This window comes from Oncorhynchus kisutch, linkage group LG14, assembly GCF_002021735.2.
Source record: "Oncorhynchus kisutch isolate 150728-3 linkage group LG14, Okis_V2, whole genome shotgun sequence".
In the NCBI taxonomy this organism is placed as follows: Eukaryota; Metazoa; Chordata; class Actinopteri; order Salmoniformes; family Salmonidae; genus Oncorhynchus; species Oncorhynchus kisutch.
The window spans coordinates 5,882,935-5,900,846 of NC_034187.2; the positions used below are offsets into that span (position 1 = coordinate 5,882,935).

The following is a 17,912-nucleotide window of genomic DNA, read 5'->3' on the forward strand; positions in this document are numbered from 1 at the left end:
ATTGGCCTGGTTGTCATGACAACAGACACCTGGGATGAGGAGGTCAATGACAGGCTCTAATTTCTAAAACAGGACAGCTAACAAAGCACAAGGAAAGCCCTGGCTGGCTGGCTGGCTGACTCGCTCCCTCGCTCCCTCCCTCCCTCCCTCCCTGGCTGGCTCGCTCCCTGGCTGGCTGGCTGGCTCGCTCCCTGGCTGGCTGGCTGGCTCGCTCCCTGGCTGGCTGGCTGGCTCGCTCCCTGGCTGGCTGGCTGGCTCGCTCCCTGGCTGGCTGGCTGGCTCCCTGGCTGGCTGGCTGGCTGGCTGGCTGGCTCCCTGGCTGGCTGGCTGGCTGGCTGTCTGGCTCGCTCCCTGGCTGGCCGGCTACCTGGCTGGCCGGCTACCTGGCTGGCTGAACAAAGACCTGAGAGCTGGAGGCTGCATAGAGTTCAGAGCTGCTCTCTGACGACAGGAAACAGCAGAGGGAACACCCCCCTATCCACATCGATGGAACAGTAGTGGAGAGGGTAGTAAGTTTTAAGTTCCTCGGCGTACACATCACAGACAAACTGAATTGGTCCACCCACACAGACAGCATCGTGAAGAAGGCGCAGCAGCGCCTCTTCAACCTCAGGAGGCTGAAGAAATTTGGCTCGTCACCAAAAGCACTCAAACTTCTACAGATGCACAATCGAGAGCATCCTGTTGGGCTGTATCACCGCCTGGTACGGCAACTGCTCCGCCCACAAACGTAAGGCTCTCCAGAGGGTAGTGAGGTCTGCACAACGCATCACCGGGGGCAAACTACCTGCCCTCCAGGACACCTACACCACCCGATGTCACAGGAAGGACATAAAGATCATCAAGGACATCAACCACCCGAGCCACTGCCAGTTCACCCCGCTATCATCCAGAAGGCGAGGTCAGTACAGGTGCATCAAAGCTGGGACCGAGAGACTGAAAAACAGCTTCTATCTCAAGGAAATCAGACTGTTAAACAGCCACCACTAACAATGAGTGGCTGCTGCAAACACACTGACTCAACTCCAGCCACTTTAATAATGGGAATTGATGGGAAATGTAAAATATATCACTAGCCACTTTAAACAATGCTACCTAATATAATGTTTACATACCCTACATTATTCATCTCATATGTATATACTGTACTCTATATCATCTACTGCATCTTTATGTAATACATGTATCACTAGCCACTTTAACTATGCCACTTGGTTTACATACTCATCTCATATGTATATACTGCACTCAATACCATCTACTGTATCTTGCCTATGCCGCTCTGTACCATCACTCATTCATATATCTCTATGTACATATTCTTTATCCCCTTACACTTGTGTCTATAAGGTAGTTTTTTTGGAATTGTTAGTTAGATTACTTGTTGGTAATTACTGCATTGTCGGAACTAGAAGCACAAGCATTTCGCTACACTCGCATTAACATCTGCTAACCATGTGTATGTGACAAATAAAATTTGATTTGAGAATAGAGCCTGTATCCCACTAAAAACACAAGAGATAAATAAAACTAATTCACCTCATATGCCCCCTGTACTTTAGGCTTGTGAGTCTAAGGAAAAGAAACACTGTGTCTACCTCACTCTCCATCCAACAGGTAGATTACCCTGATATGTGGCTGGTGCAGGGGGCTGACCCTGCCAGTAAAACACTAACTTAAGGCTGAGAATATCCAGAGTTCCCAGGTTCTGTTCATGAGTGAACACAATAGCGTTTATTATTGGACACGTCATGGTAGTACCTCCCTGTTTCAGTCCGTTCCCTTCCAACCTTAATGAACAGGCCCAGGTGTAGGGGCTTACCCTGTCAGTGAGTGGGTCCTGGTTCTGCAGCAGGGCATGTAGGAGTGTTGGGGTGGCATCCTCCAGGTGCAGGGCCTGGCACAGGCTGGATAGCTCCTCGGGGCACAGCAACCCGGCTCCACTGGTGTCGAAAGTCTCAAATACCTCCTTCAGACGCTCCTCGTACTGATCCTGCTGGCCGTCATCCATCCCATAGGACAGCACCCTGCCCTGGACAGACAGGTAAGGATGGAGACAGGGTTAGAACAGACAGCACCCTGCCCTGGACAGACAGGTAAAGATAGAAACAGGGTTAGAACAGACAGCACCCTGCCCTGGACACAAAGACTGCTACTACGTTGATCTTATTTCCAGACGCCCAGGGCTGTTCCTAACAGAACCCCACCCCCCCTCCACCAGGACTAAACAGAACCCCCCCCCCCTCCACCAGGACTAAACAGAACCCCCCCCTCCCCCTCCACCAGGACTAAACAGAACAGAACCCCCCCTCCCCCTCCACCAGGACTAAACAGACCCCCCCCCCCCCAGGACTAAACAGAACCCCCCCCCCTCCACCACCAGGACTAAACAGAACCCCCCCCCTCCACCACCAGGACTAAACAGAACCCCCCCCCTCCACCACCAGGACTAAACAGAACCCCCCCCCCCTCCACCAGGACTAAACAGACCCCCCCCCCTCCACCAGGACTAAACAGAACCCCCCCCCTCCACCACCAGGACTAAACAGACCCCCCCCCCCTCCACCAGGACTAAACAGACCCCCCCCCCTCCACCAGGACTAAACAGACCCCCCCCCCCTCCACCAGGACTAAACAGACCCCCCCCCCCCCCTCCACCAGGACTAAACAGAACCCCCCCCCCCCCCCCCACTCCACCAGGACTAAACAGAACCCCCCCCCCCTCCACCAGGACTAAACAGAACCCCCCCCCCCTCCACCAGGACTAAACAGATCCTCCCCCCCTCCACCAAGTCCAAACAGATCCTCCCCCTCACCACCAAGTCCAAACAGAACCTCCCCCCCACCACCAAGTCCAAACAGAACCTCCCCCCCCCCACCACCAAGTCCAAACAGAACCTCCCCCCCCCCACCACCAAGTCCAAATAGAACCTCCCCCCCACCACCAAGTCCAAACAGAACCTCCCCCCTCCACCAAGTCCAAACAGAACCTCCCCTCCAGCCTGTACCTGCTTCTAGGATGTTGATCTACTGCCACTACACAGCGTCATCATGTGGTTGAAAGGAAAGTAATCCAATCAGCCTTACTGGATGGCCAAAACCAGGGCTGCAACCCAAATTACATCCTATCCAATACACAAGTATATATATTAAACCTGCATATTTAGTTAATATTGCCTGCTAACATGAATTTCTTTTAACTAGGGAAATTGTATCACTTCTCTTGCGTTCTGTGCAAGCAGAGTCAGGGTATATGCAACAGTTTGGGCCGCCTGGCTCGTTGCAAACTAATTTGCCAGAATTTTCCATAATTATGACATAACATTGAAGGTTGTACAATGTAACAGCAATATTGGGATGCCACCCGTTATATAAAATACAGAACGGTTCTGTATTTCACTGAAATAAACGGTTTGTTTTGGATAATATAGTTTTCGGATTCGACCATATTAATGACCTACGGCTCGTATTTCTGTGTTTATTATAATGAAGTCTATGATTTGATGGAGCAGTCTGACTGAGTGGTTGTAGGCAGCAGCAGGCTCGTAAGCATTCATTCAAACAGCACTTTACTGTGTTTGCCAGCAGCTCTTCGCTGTGCTTCAAGCATGGACTTCAAGTCTATCAACTCCCGAGATTAGGCTGGTGTAACCGATGTGAAATGGCTAGCTAGTTAGCGGGGTTCCAAAAACAATGAATTTAGCAGAACACAGCATTAGCCATGGGGGAACAAAAAGAATAGAAATGTAGGAAATGTCCTTTAAAATAGCAACATTCTCTCAGCTCCACGGAGAAAACTGTAGAACTGCAGTAAATTGGCTTAAAAATATACATTCTCTACACAGCCAATATGGGGCCACCTGCCATTACCACCATCTAAGGCCTTTTTTATCCAGAAAAAAACAACAACCGGCCCACGCTCGATGGGGGCTCGACAGGACCAATGGCAGACCGGATCACGCTCGATGGGGGCTCGACAGGACCAATGGCAGACCGGCCCACGCTCGATGGGGGCTCGACAGGACCAATGGCAGACCGGCCCACGCTCGATGGGGGCTCGACAGGACCAATGGCAGACCGGCCCACGCTCGATGGGGGCTCGACAGGACCAATGGCAGACCGGCCCACGCTCGATGGGGGCTCGACAGGACCAATGGCAGACCGGCCCACGCTCGATGGGGGTTCGACAGGACCAATGGCAGACCGGCCCACGCTCGATGGGGGTTCGACAGGACCAATGGCAGACCGGCCCACGCTCGATGGGGGTTCGACAGGACCAATGGCAGACCGGCCCACGCTCGATGGGGGTTCGACAGGACCAATGGCAGACCGGCCCACGCTCGATGGGGGTTCGACAGGACCAATGGCAGACCGGCCCACGCTCGATGGGGGTTCGACAGGACCAATGGCAGACCGGCCCATGCTCGATGGGGGTTCGACAGGACCAATGAGAGGGGCAATGCCTCGTAAAGAAGGGCACCTATTGGTAGATGGGTAAAAAAAAAGCAGGCATTAAATAACCCTTTGAGCATGATGGTTATTAATTCCACTTTGGATGGTGAATCAATACACCCAGTCACTACAAAGATACAGGCGTCCTTCCAAACTCAGTTGACGGAGGAAGGAAACCGCTCAGGGATTTCACCTTAAGGCCACTGGTGACTTTAAAACATTAACAGAGTTTAATGGCTGTGATGGGAGAAAACTGAGGATGGATCAACACATTTTTGTTACTCCACAATACGAACCTAAATGACAGAGGGAAAAGAAGGAAGCCTGTACATAATAAAAATATTTCTAAAGATGCTTCCTGCAACAAGGCACTAAAGTCAGACTGAAAAGCAATTACATTTTTGTCCTGAATACAAAGTGCTATGTTTGGGGAAAATCCAATACAACACATTACTGAGTACCACTCTCCATATTTTCAAGTATAGTGGTGGCTGCATCATGTTATGGGCATGCTTGTAATTGTTAAGTACAGGGGAATTTTTCAGGATAAAAAAAAGAAACAGAATGGAGCTAAGCACAGGCAAAGTCCTAGTGTAAAACCTGGTTCAATCTGCTTTCCACCAGACACTGGGAGATGTATTCACCTTTCAGCAGGACAATAACCTACAACACAAGGCCAAATCTACACTGGTTGCTTACCAAGACAGTGAACCGTCCTGAGTGGCTGAGATAAATCCACTTGAAAATCTAAGGCAAAACTATGGTAAGACCTGACAATGGTTGTCTAGCAATGATACATTTTGACAGAGCTAGACATTTTTAAAGAATAAAAATAGGCAAATGTTGCACAATCCAGGTGTGGAAAGCGCTTAGGGATTTACCCAGAAAGACTCAGCTTGTAATCACTGCCAAAAGGTGCTTCTACAAAAGTATTTCATTGTCAACACATGTTTCACTGTCATTATGGAATATTGTGTGTAGATGGGTGAGAAAAAAAATAAAAAATAAAATCTGTTCCATCAATTTTTGAATTCAGGCTGTAACAACAAAAATGTGGAATAAGTCAAGGGGTATGAATACTTTTTGAAAACACTGTACGCCATGGGTCAAAAGTACTGGTCAAGGTGCCATTTCTGAAGCACTACTTTTGACCATAGTATACGAATTTAAAAACTTTATTTATAAAAAAAACTGGTTATTTCATCTGTATCAGGATTATGCTCAGACAGCTTTAAATGAGGTCAAGTTATACAACAATAAAATAAAAAATGAATCTGATTTTTAACAGATGTCTCTATAACAATACAGATAATTGACTAATGTCACAAAAATCTGACCAAGTCCATTTCAATCATGTCAGACAAAGGAAGGAAAGAGTCACACGGTGTAGATAGACTCCCACCATAACCAGCTGCTCGTTGTCATAGTGACGACATTATGGTACTTCATATAAAGTCTGTATCAGCCAGGTGTCCCCTCCTCCTAGACCGGGGCTACCCACCCATTCAAATCAAGACAATGGGCTGTCCAAACCCATAATCAGTATTCAGCTTCTGCAAGTCTCAGTAGCGAATCTCATTCAAGTGAACCATGCGGTCAGCCTTAGATTAGCATTACGGTCAGAAGATCTCACATTAATCCCATACCCCAGCTAGTCAGCTACCCCCATAACATCACAGTAAAAACACAAGACAAAGACCAGGGGCCTGTATCCACGAAGTGTCCCAGAGTAAGAGTGCTGATCTAGGATCTGTCCATATACCCTCATTCATTCTGATCTAGGATCTGTCCATATACCCTCATTCATTCTGATCTAGGATCTGTCGATATACCCTCATTCATTCTGATCTAGGATCTGTCGATATACCCTCATTCATTCTGATCTAAAAGGCTAAACTGATCCTAGATCAGCACTTCTACTCTGACACTTTGTGTCGGACCCAGACTTGACACTTTCCTTCTCAATGGATTCCTATACAACCTCAACAACTACTGTCTTTAGATGTTTCTAGTAGGCACCAAGAGGTCAGAAAAATAGACTTGTAGCTCAATAAGGTCCTTGTTGGATCCCTGCAGTGGGTCATTGTGGCTGTAGATTGCCAGAATCAGGACCAAGGCAGAGCAGACTGGAGCAGGGGAAATCATAAGACAAGAGGTTAATTTCCCTTGCGGGGGGGGGGGGGCTACAAAGCCCTCAAGCTGAAACAGGAATCACCCGTGGTAAGAACTGTTCAACATTGGTCTGACCTTTCAGAATCTGTGCTTCAGGTCTGTTTTGATCAAGCAGACTGGGAAATGTTCCGAGTCACCTCTGGGAATAGTTTTGACGTATACACTGACTGGTTTATCAGAGGATGTTGTTACTACTATGACGATTAGAACTCATGCAAACCGGAAAAAAACATGGGTAGATGGCGAAATTCGCGAGAAACTGAAAGTGCAAACAGCATTTAACCAGGGCAAGGTGACTAGGAACATGGACATGTACAAACAGACAAGCTATGACCTCCGTAAAGCAATCAAAGAGGCAAAAACAAGTCGCAGTTCAATGACTCAGACACGTGGCAAGGACTTCAGACTAGGGCTGTCTGACCAAAAGTCGCCTGTTCCATCAACCAATCGATTCATCAACATTTTTGAAATGTGTTTTTCCATATATAGACACCTGTGTTAATAAAATCAACTTTATGTATTGAGATTGTCTGATGCTTTAAGCTTAATGTTTTATGCCTCAAGAGGGTGCCAGAGATCTTGATAACCAAAAGGAGAAAACGAATAATACTTAACCTAATTCTCCTCCTGCTCCTGCCGGCTTTTGCAGATTCTGTCGTTACTCTCCTGAAGTTTCCGGTAATAGACTACAAGAGAAGACGGTAACCTTTCTATTGTGGAATGCTAATTTCATCTTACTAGTTCTACCACTCTGCATGCCAGTTATCGTTTTCATATAATAAACATCTTCATATCTGAAATCATTGCCATGTGGTAAATCTAAATTAAAATGATAAACCTAAGAAAGGTAACTTCTATTGCCAATGTAACAGTATAACTTTAGACCGTCCCCTCGCCCATACCCGGGCGCGAACCAGGGACCCTCTGCACACATCAACAACAGTCACCCACGAAGCATCGTGACCCATCGCTCCACAAAAGCCGCAGCTCTTGCAGAGCAAGGGGAACCACTACTTCAAGGTCTCAGAGCAAGTGACGTCACCGATCGAAATGCTATTTAGCGCGCACCACCGCTAACTAGCTAGCTATTTCACATCCGTTACACCAACTATGTAAAAATAGCCTACATAAAGCCAACAAATAAAAACATTGCAGCCTGCAGGTAGAAAATACCCTGATAAAAAAAAAAAAAAAAAATCACATTGGCTACACATGGCCTGTCTGCAACGAACTTGAAACACTATCAACTATTAATTTAGTGCAGGCCTGAAGCTGGTGCTAGCGAACTTGCAACATTGTATCAAATATTCCGTGCCCTCAGTTTCCCATGCCAGTGAGCTCGGGACAGACACAGCTGTAGGTTATTTGAGCAAGTGCTTGACTTAGGTAGGAGCTCACCGGGGCTGAGTACCGGCACCTCAAAGTTTCTACTGCTTGAGTTCCTGTTCCTCTTATAGAATATTAGCTCAAATATTGTGGAGCTCCTGCACCTAAATATAAACCGCACCAGAAGCTATTTCAATCCAAGTCGAGCACTGATAAGAAGCCTATTTTATGATGTTTCCTCTGGATCAGAGCATGACATTTTTCCCCTTTCACGCTGAGTGGTTATCGAAAGAGAGAGCTGGAAAGATCTTTCAAATACATTGAGGAACTATTGTAATTCTCAATAGATGTAAAAAAACAGGGAAGAAAACATTACTTTGAGGAGCTCCACAGGTCATTAGTGGCGGTGCGTTAAGCCAATCAGAAATACCATCAGACCCCCAAACAGGCACATTTATGAAACTACATTTGCACGAAGGACCGGTAGCCTATAGGCCTACTTCTATGCATAATCAGGCCAGGTAGCCTATAGGTCTACTTCTATGCATAATCAGGCCAGGTAGCCTATACAGTGCCTTGCGAAAGTATTCGGCCCCCTTGAACTTTGCGACCTTTTGCCACATTTCAGGCTTCAAACATAAAGATATAAAACTGTATTTTTTTTGTGAAGAATCAACAACAAGTGGGACACAATCATGAAGTGGAACAACATTTATTGGATATTTCAAACTTTTTTAACAAATCAAAAACAGAAAAATTGGGCGTGCAAAATTATTCAGCCCCCTTAAGTTAATACTTTGTAGCGCCACCTTTTGCTGCGATTACAGCTGTAAGTCGCTTGGGGTATGTCTCTCAGTTTTGCACATCGAGAGACTGAAATTTTTTCCCATTCCTCCTTGCAAAACAGCTCGAGCTCAGTGAGGTTGGATGGAGAGCATTTGTGAACAGCAGTTTTCAGTTCTTTCCACAGATTCTCGATTGGATTCAGGTCTGGACTTTGACTTGGCCATTCTAACACCTGGATATGTTTATTTTTGAACCATTCCATTGTAGATTTTGCTTTATGTTTTGGATCACTGTCTTGTTGGAAGACAAATCTCCGTCCCAGTCTCAGGTCTTTTGCAGACTCCATCAGGTTTTCTTCCAGAATGGTCCTGTATTTGGCTCCATCCATCTTCCCATCAATTTTAACCATCTTCCCTGTCCCTGCAGAAGAAAAGCAGGCCCAAACCATGATGCTGCCACCACCATGTTTGACAGTGGGGATGGTGTGTTCAGGGTGATGCGCTGTGTTGCTTTTACGCCAAACATAACGTTTTGCATTGTTGCCAAAAAGTTCAATTTTGGTTTCATCTGACCAGAGCACCTTCTTCCACATGTTTGGTGTGTCTCCCAGGTGGCTTGTGGCAAACTTTAAACAACAGTTTTTATGGATATCTTTAAGAAATGGCTTTCTTCTTGCCACTCTTCCATAAAGGCCAGATTTGTGCAATATACGACTGATTGTTGTCCTATGGAGAGAGTCTCCCACCTCAGCTGTATATCTCTGCAGTTCGTCCAGAGTGATCATGGGCCTCTTGGCTGCATCTCTGATCAGTCTTCTCCTTGTATGAGCTGAAAGTTTAGAGGGACGGCCAGGTCTTGGTAGATTTGCAGTGGTCTGAGACTCCTTCCATTTCAATATTATCGCTTGCACAGTCCTCCTTGGGATGTTTAAAGCTTGGGAAATCTTTTTGTATCCAAATCCGGCTTTAAACTTCTTCACAACAGTCTCTCGGACCTGCCTGGTGTGTTCCTTGTTCTTCATACAGAGACTTGATTACACACAGGTGGATTGTATTTATCATCATTAGTCATTTAGGTCAACATTGGATCATTCAGAGATCCTCACTGAACTTCTGGAGAGAGTTTGCTGCACTGAAAGTAAAGGGGCTGAATAATTTTGCACGCCCAATTTTTCAGTTTTTGATTTGTTAAAAAAAATTGAAATATCCAATAAATGTCGTTCCACTTCATGATTGTGTCCCACTTGTTGTTGATTCTTCACAAAAAAAATACAGTTTTATATCTTTATGTTTGAAGCCTGAAATGTGGCGAAAGATCGCAAAGTTCAACGGGGCCGAATACTTTCGCAAGGCACTGTAGGTCTACTTCTATGTATAATCAGGTAGCCTATAGGTCTACTTCTATGTGTAATCAGGCCAGGTAGCCTATAGGTCTACTTCTATGTGTAATCAGGTAGTCTATAAGTCTACTTCTATGTGTAATCAGGCCAGGTAGCCTATAGGTCTACTTCTATGTGTAATCAGGTAGCCTATAGGTCTACTTCTATGCCTGCGTGTCCTTACACAACATTGACAGGAGCGCTCCAAACAAAAAGACAATTCTAAAATTGACAGAACTTAAATTAAATAAACTCACAAGTATAACATTAGGTTATGCACGCTGCAAACAATGTGTCCACTCCGACAATGAGAACAGGAAGAATGGAATAATAATATTGAATGCATTAAAAGTAATTACTATAAACAAAGTAACAAACACTGTCAATAACCACTGTACACTAACAATCAAACGCAAACAATTCACACAAGTTATGAAACAATGAATGTGCACAAAATTGGCATGAGAGAGCCGCGCATTCTGGAGAGAGCCGCGCATTCTGGAGAGAGCCGCGCATTCTGGAGAGAGTCAGGACAAGAACGGCCTCTGCAGAAGTCAGGACAAGAACGGCCTCTGCAGAAGTCAGGACAAGAACGGCCTCTGCAGAAGTCAGGACAAGAACGGCCTCTGCAGAAGTCAGGACAAGAACGGCCTCTGCAGAAGTCAGGACAAGAACGGCCTCTGCAGAAGTCAGGACAAGAACGGCCTCTGCAGAAGTCAGGACATGAACGGCCTCTGCAGAAGTCAGGACATGAACGGCCTCTGCAGAAGTCAGGACATTCATACTTCTGGCATCTGTTGTCAAGGAAGTGAGTTTGTGTTTACAGGATGTACCGCCCCACCTACCATCAACCAATCATGTCAATGATATACAGAGCCCTCCGCATTGTGGTACAGAGCTGGATTTGGCCTCCGGAGGCTCTGCAATTGTGTCACACCCTACATATGGAGCCTCAGGCCACATTTCCAGATAAAGCATAACATTGGCTTTTAGTCTAGGCTTCCACAATAGATGACTAATTGGGGTCAACCCCAATCAGATGCTCAACATGTTCTGCTCACACCTAGTGTAAATGGTCCGAGCCGAAGCCACACGAAAACTCCAGACAATCATGGATTATAAAAGGGAAAGCCATGTTGTGGACACCAGCACCTCAAACTAAAACATATTTACCGCTTCGAGGTAAAGACGAGCCGCCAACGTGATGGTTCAGAATCACCACGTCAGAGATTCCGGCCATGGTTCAGAATCACCACGTCAGAGATTCCGGCCATGGTTCAGAATCACCACGTCAGAGATTCCGGCCATGGTTCAGAATCACCACGTCAGAGATTCCGGCCATGGTTCAGAATCACCACGTCAGAGATTCCGGCCATGGTTCAGAATCACCACGTCAGAGATTCCGGCCATGGTTCAGAATCACCACGTCAGAGATTCCGGCCATGGTTCAGAATCACCACGTCAGAGATTCCGGCCATGGTTCAGAATCACCACGTCAGAGATTCCGGCCATGGTTCAGAATCACCACGTCAGAGATTCCGGCCATGGTTCAGAATCACCACGTCAGAGATTCCGGCCATGGTTCAGAATCACCACGTCAGAGATTCCGGCCATGGTTCAGAATCACCACGTCAGAGATTCCGGCCATGGTTCAGAATCACCACGTCAGAGATTCCGGCCATGGTTCAGAATCACCACGTCAGAGATTCCGGCCATGGTTCAGAATCACCACGTCAGAGATTCCGGCCATGGTTCAGAATCACCACGTCAGAGATTCCGGCCATGGTTCAGAATCACCACAGGGCCCATAGGTTGTCCAATACATAATATGGAGAAGTGCACCATTTGTGACCCAGAATAACAGTTGCACATAAACTTATTTAAGCATGCGTTATCGTTTCAGATAGGTCTAACCAAGTAGACACACACACCTCTCATAAAAGGTCTACTAGTATCATTTCAATGTGAATGATTTACATTGTCACCAGGGCAGTCTTCATTAAACAACATCGGTGTGTTGAGTCAACATATCCATGGCAACAGGCGCAACAAGCCCTCAGCAAAGGGCCAGCACAAAGCAACAGGCGCAACAAGCCCTCAGCACAAGCCCTCAGCACAAGCCCTCAGCACAAGCCCTCAGCACAAGCCCTCAGCACAAGCCCTCAGCACAAAACAGGCACAACAAGCCCTCAGCACAAAACAACAGGCACAACAAGCTCTCAGCACAAAACAACAGGCACAACAAGCTCTCAGCACAAAACAACAGGCACAACAAGCTCTCAGCACAAAACAACAGGCACAACAAGCTCTCAGCACAAAACAACAGGCACAACAAGCTCTCAGCACAAAACAACAGGCACAACAAGCTCTCAGCACAAAACAACAGGCAGAACAAGCTCTCAGCACAAAACAACAGGCAGAACAAGCTCTCAGCACAAAACAACAGGCAGAACAAGCTCTCAGCACAAAACAACAGGCAGAACAAGCTCTCAGCACAAAACAACAGGCAGAACAAGCTCTCAGCACAAAACAACAGGCAGAACAAGCTCTCAGCACAAAACAACAGGCAGAACAAGCTCTCAGCACAAAACAACAGGCAGAACAAGCTCTCAGCACAAAACAACAGGCAGAACAAGCTCTCAGCACAAAACAACAGGCAGAACAAGCTCTCAGCACAAAACAACATGCAGAACAAGCTCTCAGCACAAGGTCAGTACAAACAGATGCATAACAGCCAATAATGCAACCTAGAGCATAATATCCAAGTAATTAAATGGAAGAAATGACTGTTTCATAGGTTTACCATGCGGCGGCAGGTAGCCTAGAGCGCTGGACTAGTAACCGAAAGGTTGCAAGACCGAATCCCCGAGCTGACAAGGTAAAAATCTGTCGTTCTGCCCTTGAACAAGGCAGTTAAACCCACTGTTCCTAGGCCGTCATTGAAAATAAGAATTTGTTTTTTTTAAAACTGACTTGCCCGGTTAAGTAAAAGGTTAAATAAATATTTTTTTAAACTACACTATCATGTTAATGTTAAACTGGACGGTGAATGTTGCCAAAACAATATGACCATGCTCTGATAAGACCGTCATAATAACAATACAGGAAGTAGAGAAATGAAACTAATATGACCCATCCAGGAGACTACATGACCAAAAGTATGTGGACACCTGCTCATTGAACATCTCATTCCAAAATCATGGGTGTTAATATGAAGTTGGGTAAACCCCCCTTTGCTGCTATAACAGCCTCCACTAGACGATGGAATGTTGCTGCAGGAACTTGTCAACAACGGGTGTGGCTGAAGTAGACGAATCCGCTTCTATTCAGTCACAAGAGCACTAGTGAGGTCGGGCAACTGATGTTGTGCGATTAAGCCTGGCTCTCTATGGGCTTTCTAATTCATCCCCCAAATCATCCCAAATGTGGTCGATAGGGTTGAGGTTAGCGGTCGACCGATTTTTCGGAATGACCGATTTCAAGTTTTCATAACAATCGGTAATCGGCATTTTTGGACATCGATTATGGCCGATTACATTGCAATCCACGAGGAGACTGTGTGGCAGGCTGACCACCTGTTACGCACGTGGCAGGCTGACCACCTGTTACGCACGTGGCAGGCTGACCACCTGTTACGCACGTGGCAGGCTGACCACCTGTTACGCAAGTGGCAGGCTGACCACCTGTTACGCAAGTGGCAGGCTGACCACCTGTTACGCAAGTGGCAGGCTGACCACCTGTTACGCACGTGTAATAAATTTGAACTAGGGAAATTGTGTCACTTCTCTTGCGTTCTGACAGAGTCAGAGTAAATGCAGCAGTTTGGGCCGGCTGGCTCGTTGCGAACTGTGTGAAGACCATTTCTTCCTAACAAAGACCGTAACTAATTTGCCAGAATTGTACAGAATTATGACATAACATTGAAAGTTGTTACAATGTATCAGCAATATTTACATTTATGGATGCCACCCGTTAGATAAAATACAGAACGGTTCCTTATTTCACTGAAAGAATAAACGTTTTGTTTTAGAAATGATAGTTTCTGGATTTGACCATATTAATGACCTAAGGCTCGTATTTCTGTGTGTTTATTATATTATAATGAAGTCTATGATTTGATAGAGCAGTCTGACTGAGCGGTGGTAGGCAGCAGCAGGCTCGTAAGCATTCATTCAAACAGCACTTTACTGCATTTGCCAGCAGCTCTTAGCAATGCTTGAAGCACAGCGCTGTTTATGACTTCAAGCCGATCAACTCCTGAGATTAGGCTGGCAATACTAAAGTGCCTATTAGAACATCCAATAGTCAAAGGTATATGAAATACAAAATGGTATAGAGAGAAATAGTCCTATAATTCCTATAATAACTACAACCTAAAACTTCTTACCTGGGAATATTGAAGACTCACCACCACCAGCTTTCATATGTTCTCATGTTCTGAGCAAGGAACTGAAACGTTAGCTTTTTTACATAGCACATATTGCACTTTTACTTTCTTCTCCAACACTTTGTTTTTGTATTATTTAAACCAAATTGAACATGTTTCATTATTTATTTGAGATTAAATTGATTTTATTGTGCATCATATGAAGTTAAAATAAGTGTTCATTAAAAAACATACATATATATATACATATATACACATATATATATATATATAAATACAAATTAAAATTGGCAGATTAATCTGTTTCGGCTTGTTTTGGTCCTCCAATAATCGGTATCGGCGTTGAAAAATCATATTCGGTCGACCTCTAGTTGAGGTCAGGGCTCTGTTGCAGGCCAGTCAAGTTCTTCCACATCAATCTCTACAAACCATTTCTGTATGGACCTCGTTTTTGTGCACGGGGGCATTGTCATGCTGAAAACAGGAAAATGCCTTCCCCAAACTGTTTCAACAAAGCACAGAATTGTCTACATTGTCACTGTATGCTGTTGTCATTAAGATTTCCCTTCACTGGAACTAAAGGGCCTAGCCCGAACCATGAAAAACATCCCCAGACCATTATTCCTCCACCACACTTTACAGTTGGCACTATGCATTGGGGCAGGTAGCGTTCTCCTGGCATCCACCTAACCCAAATTCCTCCATCAGACTGCCAGATTGGAGTGATGAATCACACTTCACCTGAGAACACGTTTCCACTACTCCAGAGTCCAATGGCGGCCAGTTTTACACCAAACCAGCAGACACTTGGCATTTTTTATTTCACCTTTCTTTAACCAGGTAGGCTAGTTGAGAACAAGTTCTCATTTGCAACTGCGACCTGGCCAAGATAAAGCGTAGCAATTCGACACATACAACAACACAGAGTTACACATGGAATAAACAAAACATACAGTCAATAATACAGTAGAACAAAAGAAAACAAAAAGTCTATATACAGTGAGTGCAAATGAGGTAAGTTAAGGAAATAAATAGGCCATGGTGGCGAAGTAATTACAATATAGCAATTAAACACAAACATTGCGTATGGTGCATCAAAGCAGGGACCAAGAGAATGAAAAATAGCTTCCATCTCAAGGCCATCAGACTGTTAAACAGCCATCACTAACACAGAGAGGCTGCTACCTACATACAGACATGAAATCATTGGCCACTAATAAATGGATCACTAGTCACTTTGATAAATATTTTCAAATCTTGCATTTTATACCATCTATGGCATCTTGCCTATGCCGCTCGACCATCGCTAATCCATATATTTATATGTATATATTGTTATTCCATCCCTTTGCTTATATTTGGGGTTATTAGGTAGTTGTTGTGGAATTGTTAGATTACTTGTTAGATATTGCTGCACTGTTAAAACTAGAAGCACAAGCATTTTGCTACACTCGCAATAACATCTGCTAACCCTGTGACCAATAACATCTGCTAACCCTGTGACCAATAACATCTGCTAACCCTGTGACCAATAACATCTGCTAACCCTGTGACCAATAACATCTGCTAACCCTGTGACCAATAACATCTGCTAACCCTGTGACCAATAACATCTGCTAACCCTGTGACCAATAACATCTGCTAACCCTGTGACCAATAACATCTGCTAACCCTGTGCATGTGACCATTAACATCTGATGGTGATGTTAGGCTTGTGTGCAGCCACGGAAACCCACTTTCACGATGCTCCTGACGAACAGATCTCTTGCTCCCAGAGGCAGTTTGGAACTTCATAGTGAGTGTTGCAACCGAGGAGAGACGATGTTTACACGCTACGTGTGTCCTACCACGTCACGGCTGAGCCATTGTTGCACCTAGACATTTCCACTTCATAATAACAGCGCTTACAGTTGACTGCCGGCAGCTCTGGCAGGGCATCCGAAGACCTTGCCACGTTAAAAACGTGTCACTGAGCTCTTCAGTAACACCATTCTACTGCTGGTGTTTGTCTATGGAGATTGCATGGCGGTGTGCTCGATTTTATACACCGGTCAACAACGGGTGTGGCTGAAGTAGACGAATCCACTCATTTGAAGGAGTGTCCACATACTTTTGCGTGCGCACACACGCAACTTTCCCTGGGCACTTAGGAGGGTCAAAGGGCAGAGAGCCAAATGATTCATGCGGAGACTCGGTTAACAGGTTACAACAAAGTAACCAAACTAAATTCTGCTTGTTACCTTGTTCAAAACGCGACGATTGGAACATAGATACATTGTTACGAGGCACGCACGACTGGAGCATTTCTGTCAATATACTTTTTGTGATGATAATGCTTTGAAAAAAGTCTAACGGTATAGTAATGTCGATTTGCAGGCAAGGAAAATATGGTCGAAGAAAGCGAAAAACAGGGCGCTGCATGAAGACCATGTTGAAATGTCTTCGGCGGCGTGTAAGAACGAAACCACCCCGTTCAATGTGTATTACATTTTTGGGGGATCGTTGCCTACGAGCCTGGTAGGTAATGAAGTTGACATGTTTTGAAATAATAGATCAATTTTTTTTTAAATGCTACAAACTTACCCACAGCAACTCCACTAACTCGGAGGATGCCTATTCCTCCTCTCTGATCGTGTTTTAGGAAGCCCGCTACAAAGTTTCCCAACAACGTTCCGTCTTTGGTATTTTTCTAAATAAAAAAAAACGAAACTTGATGATTAAACTTCTTGTTTTGGGGTTGCGTGTCACGGTTGTCCTACTTAATTTTTTTTATTTCGTTGTCAAAACGGTTTATTCTGGTTCAGTACGCTAAAATGCCTTCTGCATCCTGCTGCCTCTCCTTTCAGATTTTGAAACGCTCTTCAGGGAGGAAGGGGTGGTGACGCGTTGAAATGCACTGGAGTCGTACGGATGTCGTCATTGGTACAATCTCAATCGGACTTGATTCAGTCATTGGGAGAATCTCAATCGGACATGATTCAGTCATTGGGAGAATCTCAATCGGACATGATTCAGTCATTGGGAGAATCTCAATCGGACCAGATTCAGTCATTGGTACAATCTCAATAGGACATGATTCAGTCATTGGTACAATCTCAATCGGACTTGATTCAGTCATTGGGAGAATCTCAATCGGATATGATTCAGTCATTGGTAGAATCTCAATCGGACATGATTCAGTCATTGGTACAATCTCAATCGGACATGATTCAGTCATTGGTACAATCTCAATCGGACATGATTCAGTCATTGGTACAATCTCAATAGGACATGATTCAGTCATTGGTACAATCTCAATCGGACATGATTCAGTAATTGGGAGAATCTCAATCGGAAATGATTCAGTCAATGGGAGAATCTCAATCGGACTTGATTCAGTCATTGGGAGAATCTCAATCGGACTTGATTCAG

At 45.2% G+C, this 17,912-nt stretch overlaps 1 protein-coding gene across 2 annotated transcripts in view; it reads right to left on the minus strand.

Moving 5' to 3' along the window:
* LOC109904628 (ninein) overlaps positions 1-17,495 on the minus strand; it is a 57,794-nt gene extending 40,299 nt beyond the window's left edge. Inside the window, exons 1-2 of one of the 2 annotated variants that reach the window (XM_031787712.1) lie at positions 17,085-17,494; positions 1,823-2,032 (exon numbers count right to left, since the gene is read on the minus strand). In XM_031787712.1, coding sequence (XP_031643572.1) covers positions 1,823-2,011 — 189 coding nt within the window. In that variant the 5' untranslated portion in view covers positions 2,012-2,032; positions 17,085-17,494. Of the gene's footprint in view, positions 1-1,822; positions 2,033-17,084 lie in introns of both variants that reach the window. The other variant, XM_031787713.1, reaches the window with a different exon arrangement.
* Between the last annotated feature and the right edge of the window lie 417 nt (positions 17,496-17,912).